Raw genomic sequence first — 8,233 nt, forward strand, 5'->3', positions numbered from 1 at the left:
CCTCCAGCGCCGATTGTATCGCCGGCTCGCCCCAGGGGCGATTTTTATGCGTCCTGGGGGGTCAACGGCTGAAGATGCTCTAAAAAGCAGAGCTGAAGAGAGCAGTGCCGGCGCCAGCCCTCGTGTCTCCGCCAGAGAACAGGGGCAAGGAAAGGTGAAAAGGCTTTACTTTTTCCTTTTGCGAATGAAAAAGGCTTTACTTCAACTGCCATGATTCAGAAGTCCTCAGCTTCCTGACGACCCGTTATTGACAATCTTGATATGGCCAGCTCATAACGTTTAACTTTGTCGAGTCACCCCCGAAACTCCGATCGGAACGGTGCTCTGCTCGACGTCCAGAGGATGGAACGCAGAATATCCATCGAGCGGGCATTACATCAACAATACAGGATGGATGTACATTGCAACAAATAATCACAAAAGAAATAAAAAAGGAAACTATATGCGATCAGGCACATGACAAAGGAAGGGTCACATGAACGAAGAAGAGAAAAGCCACATATCGACCGGAATAGCGAAGTGTGGGAGCCGCGATGGCGGGCACTGGCAGCCATACATTGGGCTATCCAAAATCTCATCTCTCGCCCAATCGCGGCCTCACGATCTCAATTCCCACCCCGCGTGCACCACAAGCTCCAATCCCCTAACTCGTATATACAGCCACGCCCGCCTCACCGTCCTTGATCTTCCCCCCTATCTGATCAGATCCTTTGGACATGGCGTCGCCCATGCTCTCCACCGCCATGGCGCCACTCCAGGTATGTCCACGTTCCATTCCATGCTTGCGTCCTACAGTTCTTCCATGTTTGTCACGCACGGTTATGTAAGTGATTTGCGTCCAACTCGATCCAGGGGGGCATGCTGGAGTTCTCCGGGCTGAGGAGCTCGTCGTCGCTGCCGCTCCGGCGGAATGCCACCTCCGACGACTTCATGTCCGCGGTCTCCTTCAGGACATACGCGGTATGACATGATCGGTGGAATGTAGCTTGCTTGGTCGCGTGCCATGGGAGCGTGTGTGCGTGACGCGGCGGTGCTGTGCTTGCAGGTGAGCACCAGCGGCGGGTCGCGGAAGGCGCCGACGGAGGCCAAGCTCAAGGTGGCGATCAACGGGTTCGGGCGCATCGGGCGCAACTTCCTGCGGTGCTGGCACGGGCGCGGCGACAGCTCGCCGCTGGAGGTGATCGCCATCAACGACACCGGAGGCGTGAAGCAGGCGTCCCACCTCCTCAAGTACGACTCCACGCTGGGCATCTTCGACGCGGACGTCAAGCCCGTGGGCGACAACGCCATCTCCGTGGACGGCAAGGTGATCAAGGTGGTGTCCGACCGCAACCCCTCCAACCTGCCGTGGGGCGAGATGGGCATCGACCTCGTCATCGAGGGCACCGGCGTCTTCGTCGACCGCGCCGGCGCGGGCAAGCATCTCGAGGCCGGCGCCAAGAAGGTGCTCATCACCGCACCCGGCAAGGGCGACATCCCCACCTACGTCTGCGGCGTCAACGCCGACCTCTACACCCACGCCGACACCATCATCAGCAACGCCTCCTGCACCACCAACTGCCTCGCCCCCTTCGTCAAGGTGCTCGACCAAAAGTTCGGTACGTGCCCGTCCCCTCTGTCTCTCAAGTCTCCACTGAATCAACTTCTTTAAGTAACTAAAAAAATGGCGGCGGCTATGGCGCAGGCATCATCAAGGGAACCATGACCACCACCCACTCATACACCGGCGACCAGAGGCTACTGGACGCGAGCCACCGCGACCTGCGCCGTGCCCGCGCCGCCGCGCTCAACATCGTGCCCACCTCCACCGGCGCGGCCAAGGCCGTGGCGCTGGTGCTCCCCAACCTCAAGGGCAAGCTCAACGGGATCGCGCTCCGGGTGCCCACCCCCAACGTGTCCGTCGTCGACCTCGTGGTGCAGGTCTCCAAGAAGACCCTCGCCGAGGAGGTGAACCAGGCGTTCCGCGACGCCGCCGCCAACGAGCTCAAGGGCATCCTCGACGTCTGCGACGAGCCGCTCGTGTCCGTCGACTTCCGGTGCTCCGACGTGTCCTCCACCATCGACGCGTCGCTCAGCATGGTCATGGGCGACGACATGGTCAAGGTCATCGCGTGGTACGACAACGAGTGGGGTTACTCCCAGAGGGTCGTCGACCTCGCCGACATCGTCGCCAACCAATGGAAGTGAACGCCGGACGGCGGCGGCATTGCCCTGTGAAGTGACTCCTCTCGAAATTTTCCCCAGCCATCGTCACGGATGATCGATTCTTTGTAATGAGAATTCAGAGTATCGAGCTCCCAACAGCTTCTTTTTTTTCCTTTCTTTTCTTGTTCTTCTTTTTTCTTTCTCTGATTTTTCAGTGTCCAGACACGGATTATAATAGACTTCCTGCAAAGGAAGTCTCAACGCTGTGCATCTGTAATATATACGTACTATCGTTTGCCAGGTTCTGATGTAGAATTCAACTTGTTCTTCGAACATTTCCATCGTTTTGACCTTTACTGCTATCTAAACATGCATGATCAACTCAGAAAGAAAAGTTTGAACCATACACGAAAGTTACCATAAAATGAAAAGTTTGAACTTCTGATGGGAATTGCAAAATTTAAGGGAGCACAACCATGCAGCCCATTATCAGAGTTTTTATGTTATTTTTGCGAAAACTCATTATCAGAGTTATCCACACAAATTGATTCACAAGATAAGAGATTGCGATCTGCGAACCTAGGTGGATGATGATGGCATGAACTACTTAGAGAGTAGACCCACAACTTTTGTGGGTCGTATTTTCGTTGGACATCATGGTTCACATGTTTGCCATCCTATATGCTTGGTGCCAATCAGAGCGTGTGAGTGGTCAAGAATATATGGAAATCATGAGGGATAAATATTGCTGACCATACAATGCACAGACCACAGGGGTGTCGTTCCGCTCTGAAGCACTCAAATGGATCAAAACATCTCGAATCTCTATACCCAAATGGCCCGTGTCTAACTTAATAGAATCAAGATATTTAGAATTCAGAGTTGAGCTCTCTCTACTCAATGCCCCATGATGAGACATATGCAGTCTTTATCGATGAAATAGCAAGTACTAAGAACCATTCAAGTAAATTCTAGTACAAGCTAACATGATATATTGAACTTCAACCAGGGTTCTTCGGATGACACTAAATACACTAAGTGATGGCACTTTCAGGAAAAGAAACACTACTCTAAAGGAAAATTCAGAGAGTAGTTTTTGCTAAGGAAAGTACATTCCCCAAACACTCTCTTGCAGAACACCTTTTTAAGGCTGCGTTCGGTTTCTCTCGGCTCATTTAACTCCGCTCCGGGAGTGGACCAGACTTTAGCTTAATTTTATGGAGCTGCCAAAACCCAGCTCCCCAACTCCACGGAGCGGGCAAGTTCCGAACAGGGCCTAAGAATCACTCTAGCACTGAGGTGTTACCCTCTCTGCTTCAACCGCTGCCATTGAAAAGGTTCCAATCATGGACATCGAAGTTCATCACTGCAAGTCTGAAGACCTCCGACATTGGCAAGCATCCTGCTTGTTCTGCGGGTACTGCTGGTCCAGCTGCAACTGCCTGGGCACTTTCACTCAAAGGACTGAAATAAAAATGACAGAAAAACTTATCATTCAAGGGGCAGCCTGTAACATTGGAGAAGTGGGCAGCACAAACATAATACCTGAGCTTAAAATAAAGGCATCGATAACCTAGCTAGTCGTTAACTTGGATATGTTAGCCCATACTAGTTTTACTTGCTTTCACTCAGATCTACGACTATCTCCACATTACTTGTGAATTTGTTATGCATCATTATACCGTTTCATCTGTATTTCAGCTGAATATAATCTAGTTTTGGCATTTTGGTCTCCCCGTACTACTATTATAGCATTCAACATGACTAGCCTAGGTAGAAAACTGAAGGAACTACATGAGGCCCTGAGCACAACAGGCTTCTGTTTCATCAACCGAGCAAGTTTTTTTTTCCTATTTTAGTTCTGCCATTGACCATACTGCTACGATAATACAACTTCATTCAACACGTGTAGCCTAGATAAAGAGCTGAAAAAAAATTGAGCAGGGCAGGATTGTCGTTCTTTATTATAAAGATGACAGAGATAACTAGATAAGGGAGTTTAAAACCCACATGATTAGTAAGCATAATTGCTACTGCATAAGAAGTTATGATCGTCATTCAAACATGTCGATATAGATCAGATTTATGCAAGTTAAGATTATACCAAATAATACATAATTCTCCTAAGCACATCGCTGTGTAAAATCAAGTCATACAAAGATTAATAAATGGTGATAAACAGTACTCTACTAAAGAGAACTACATCAGTTGATACTCCATAAAAGATTAATCTTACCGGAGTATTAGCTATGATGATAAATCTGAACAAGACTTTATACTTGAGAAAGTAACAAAATATTATAAAAGACTGGTTTATAAAATTCCATTAATCAGAGGAAGTATGTCATAGTGAACTTACTTTATCAAGAGCGGCTCATATGCAGTGATAACTAGATCAGTTGCTGCATTCTTGAGACGTATGTTTGCCAAGTAAAGCTGCAAAGGTAGCCCAACGCTCAGTTGAAAAAACAAACATTAACTGTTGAACCATAATTCCAAGGGATGGGTGTACTCACCCGAACAATGTTCTGTGCTTCTCTGCCCTGCCTCCCTTTTGAAACAGCCTACAGATGCCGAAATCAAGCGTGAGATCCTTAAGAAAATTTTATTCACTGCCGGTGTGAAGTGGCCATCATATAATGAATGCCAAGGAACAGAAATATCAAATTATGAGACTGAGCTGACTTGTGCAACTAAAGCTATCATATCCAGGGAAGCACAGGTGAAAACTAATCGACTGGAGGTCGATTGAAGGCAAGGAGCAGGGTAATCTGGATATGGCACAGGACGTTTGCTTACCAGCTTGCCAATTGCAGTTCCAGCCACTGCAGGTGCTTCCCCGGAGCGCAGACCAGCTAGCTCAACTGTCCCAGAGTGCTCGACCACCTAACCGACAAAAAAAGAGGTAAGTTACCAACATGAGTAAAATCCACTTGGATCGGAAATTTAACAACCGTGAGTTCATGACCATTCAATGCACATGAAGCAGGCAAAGAATTCGTGAGTACAGCTGCTTTTATTGTCGAAAGAAGAATACGGTTGTTGTTTTGGACAGAAAGCCAAGCAGGGAGAACTGTTGTTTAATGGCAATGAATCGAAATTTATAGGGCCAAGTGGCCAAGCTATTCACAGAGTGAAGCCAGGACATTACCAAGTTATCCCCCGCATCTTGCTCGTTGGCGACGTCGCGCAGGAACCAGAGCGCGCTGCCGCCATCCTCCACCTCGCCCTTGAGGTCGAGCAGCTCGAAGATGAGGCTCTCTTCACGGGCGGGATCGACGAAAACTTCCTGGTTACGCAGCAGAACCACACACATCGATCAGTAAGGGAACGAATCAACCAGCGCGCTCCAAACGAGACCGTGTAAGGGGGAATCGGACGAACCTGGTGGTCGGGGACCTCGCGAATGTTGCTCACATCCTGACCAAACCAAACAGTACCAAAACTAAACAGAAACGGCATCAGCGGGAGCAGGAGGAGGAGGAGCAAGCGATGTGTGCGATGGAGAAGGGCCTTGCAGTACCTGGAACCGGGCGGGGAAGGCGGTGGAGATGGCGCCGCCGAAGAGGGGGCGCCTGGTGCTGCTCTCGCCGGCCATCTTGGCAAGGGAGTCCTGTGACTAGACAGCAAAACAAGGTTCTGGAGCGTAGGAGAAGACGGGGGTGGGGGAGAGAGCCGGAGAGGGTCGGGCGGGTTCGCGATTCGAGCGAGTTTAGTCTGGTTGTAATGTATCATACTCCAGTATCATGCATGCATGCCAACTACTCCCTCCGTTCCTAAATATAAGTCTTTATAGAGATTCTACTAGGTGAACTACATACGGAGCAAAATGAATGAATCTACACTTAAAATGCATCTATATGCATCCGTATGTGATTCATAGTGGAAGCTCTACAAAGACTTACATTTAGGAACGGAGGGAGTAGACAATTTTGATGAGGTGTCATTGAATTAAATGGAGAAAGAGAGGATTGAGTATCATATCATGATACCGTATCATAATAAATGCTATGCTACTAGGAGTATGTGTCATACATGGCAATAAATAAAGTACTACATGATACTTTCTCTGTTCACAAATATAAGACGTTCTAGACTGACCATACAAGTCTTAAAACGTCTTATATTTATGAACAGAGGGAGTACTAGTATATGACTCCCTCCATTTCTAAATATTTGTTTTTCTAGACATTTCAACAAGTGACTACATACGGAGCAAAATGAGTAAATCTACACTCTAAAATATGTCTATATACATCCGTATGTGATAGTTCATTTGACATCTCTAAAAAGACAAATATTTAGGAACGAAAGAAGTACTATGCATTAGGGAGGTAGTATCATACACCAATACCATATGCATTATTATACGAGTATATGGATTGAGTATATGATACTCTCATTACAACCAGCCTTATAAGCGGCCGTGGGTGGTTTTGCCAATGTGGCGCCTGACCAGTGGGACCAAGACCGGTTCGACCCAGCTAGCTCCTTCCTCTGCTTCGAGCCTTCGACCCACCCAGCCTCTGTCTTCGCGGCCCCCTCAGTTCTCTCCCTGACGACGACGGCCGCGGGACGGACGGCGATCAGCGGCATTAACTGAGCGTTGGGAGCCGGCGACACGTGCAGGTTCGTAACCACATCCGATTCTGTGTGAGAAGTGAACCACTATGTGCTTGATTACTCTGTTCTAAGTAGGGTTTTGGGGGATTTCAAAATCAACAGAGATGGTCGTTTTCTTCTTGTTTTCATTCATTCAGTGGTGCATCTGGTTAGTGCGGCCGTGCTGGGAAGCCATGGTTTTGTTTTGGTTTAGGGTTAGTTGACTTATGGCTGGTTTGGTTTTAACTGAACTAAAAGGGGGTATTTTGATTCACAGTTTTTTTTTCATAGGTTTGAGCCATGGATCCGCTCGACTATCTGTGCATCAGGTTTCAGTTCAGAGGACAATTTGAACATGATGGAACAGATCAACAGAGTGGCAGCATGTGAATGGAATACAAAGGCCTTTCAACACTCGAGCACCACAAGGTTAGCCTTGAAGAGCTTAAGAAGAAACTTAACATGTGTCTTGTTCAGATAAGCAACTGCAGGAAACCAATTTGCATTGGAAGTTCAATGGGCTGATTAGAGATGGCCAAATGACTGGTGCTCTGGTGACATGATCAACAATCTGTCCTGGAGATGGCCAAACATGTCAAGGCCTCAACGGGATCGCTCCGGGTGCCCACCCCCAAACGTATCCGTGGTCGACCTCGCGGTGCAGGTCTCCAAGAAGACCCTCGACGAGGAGGTGAACCAGGCGTTCCACGACGGCGCGGCCAACGAGCTCAATGCCTTCCTCGACGCCTGCCATGAGCCGCTCGTGTCCATTGATTTCAGGTGCTCCGACGTGTCCTCCACCATCGACGCGTCGCTCAGCATGATCATGGGAGACGACATGGTAAGGTCATCGCATGGTACGACGAGTGGGGTCGCTCAGCATGGTCATGGGAGACGACATGGTAAGGTCATCGCATGGTACGACGAGTGGGGTTACTCCCAGAGGGTAGTCGACCTCGCCGACACCATCGCCAACCAATGGAAGTGAACGCCGCATTGCCCTGTGAAGTGACTCCTCAAAATTTTCCCCAGCCATCGTCACGGATGATCGATTCTTTGTAATGAGAATTCAAAGTGTCAAGCTCCCAACAGCTTCTTCTTTCTTTTGTTTTCTTCTTTCTTCCTCTGATTTTATACAACAACACGTAAATCATTGCAATGCATTATCCCATTATTATTTCTACTGGTATGCATAAAGATTAAGTGAGCATGTCAACTTGTCCCAACGCATCAAGCGCTCAATTTTAACCTCATGCAGCCACAAACAGTATCTATGAGCTTATCCAATTCCAAAAAATGTCAAAATACTCTGAAAATTTACTAAATATTTTCTCCATTAGACAAACACTTCACATAGCTTCAATTCAAAGGAAAGCAAGAGTACTACTGAATTATAGTTCAGAGGATTTGCAAACTAGTACTACTAGTAGACCGCCCGTGCGTTGCTACGGGCTACAATACAATGCATATAAATGAATTAAACAAA

General features: G+C 48.1%; 3 protein-coding genes across 3 annotated transcripts; 2 read left to right on the forward strand and 1 right to left on the reverse strand.

Annotated features, from left to right (window-relative positions):
* The first annotated feature begins 477 nt into the window (after positions 1 to 477).
* LOC109754470 (glyceraldehyde-3-phosphate dehydrogenase A, chloroplastic) lies at positions 478 to 2,480 on the forward strand. Its single transcript, XM_020313376.4, has 4 exons — positions 478 to 758; positions 853 to 960; positions 1,046 to 1,598; positions 1,685 to 2,480. The coding sequence occupies exons 1-4, from the start codon at positions 717 to 719 to the stop codon at positions 2,185 to 2,187; spliced, it is 1,206 nt and encodes a 401-aa protein (XP_020168965.1). The 5' UTR covers positions 478 to 716; the 3' UTR covers positions 2,188 to 2,480.
* A 470-nt stretch (positions 2,481 to 2,950) lies between these two features.
* LOC109754472 (uncharacterized) lies at positions 2,951 to 5,844 on the reverse strand. The gene is made up of 7 exons (XM_020313378.4): positions 5,669 to 5,844; positions 5,530 to 5,565; positions 5,297 to 5,434; positions 4,945 to 5,031; positions 4,662 to 4,709; positions 4,505 to 4,581; positions 2,951 to 3,609 (listed from the first exon to the last, which is right to left on the reverse strand). Exons 1-7 carry the CDS (start codon positions 5,741 to 5,743, stop codon positions 3,462 to 3,464), a joined length of 609 nt encoding a protein of 202 aa, XP_020168967.1. The 5' UTR covers positions 5,744 to 5,844; the 3' UTR covers positions 2,951 to 3,461.
* A 1,495-nt stretch (positions 5,845 to 7,339) lies between these two features.
* LOC109754471 (glyceraldehyde-3-phosphate dehydrogenase A, chloroplastic) lies at positions 7,340 to 7,735 on the forward strand. Its single transcript, XM_073507190.1, has one exon. The coding sequence runs from the start codon at positions 7,340 to 7,342 to the stop codon at positions 7,733 to 7,735; it is 396 nt and encodes a 131-aa protein (XP_073363291.1).
* Positions 7,736 to 8,233: the final 498 nt, after the last annotated feature.

This window comes from Aegilops tauschii, chromosome 2 (genome assembly GCF_002575655.3).
Source record: "Aegilops tauschii subsp. strangulata cultivar AL8/78 chromosome 2, Aet v6.0, whole genome shotgun sequence".
Classification (NCBI taxonomy): domain Eukaryota; kingdom Viridiplantae; phylum Streptophyta; class Magnoliopsida; order Poales; family Poaceae; genus Aegilops; species Aegilops tauschii.

Bases quoted from the DNA above. Each gene is read 5' to 3' on its own strand.
- LOC109754472 (XM_020313378.4), bottom strand. From the start codon at position 5,743: ATGGCCGGCGAGAGCAGCACCAGGCGCCCCCTCTTCGGCGGCGCCATC. The intron at 4,710-4,944 runs GTAAGCAAACGT...CGGCATCTGTAG, and splicing joins GAACTGCAATTGGCAAGCTG to GCTGTTTCAAAAGGGAGGCA. The intron at 4,582-4,661 runs GTGAGTACACCC...CTACCTTTGCAG, and splicing joins AAGCACAGAACATTGTTCGG to CTTTACTTGGCAAACATACG.
- LOC109754470 (XM_020313376.4), top strand. From the start codon at position 717: ATGGCGTCGCCCATGCTCTCCACCGCCATGGCGCCACTCCAG. The intron at 759-852 runs GTATGTCCACGT...AACTCGATCCAG, and splicing joins CCGCCATGGCGCCACTCCAG to GGGGGCATGCTGGAGTTCTC. The intron at 961-1,045 runs GTATGACATGAT...CTGTGCTTGCAG, and splicing joins TCTCCTTCAGGACATACGCG to GTGAGCACCAGCGGCGGGTC.
- LOC109754471 (XM_073507190.1), top strand. From the start codon at position 7,340: ATGTCAAGGCCTCAACGGGATCGCTCCGGGTGCCCACCCCCAAACGTA.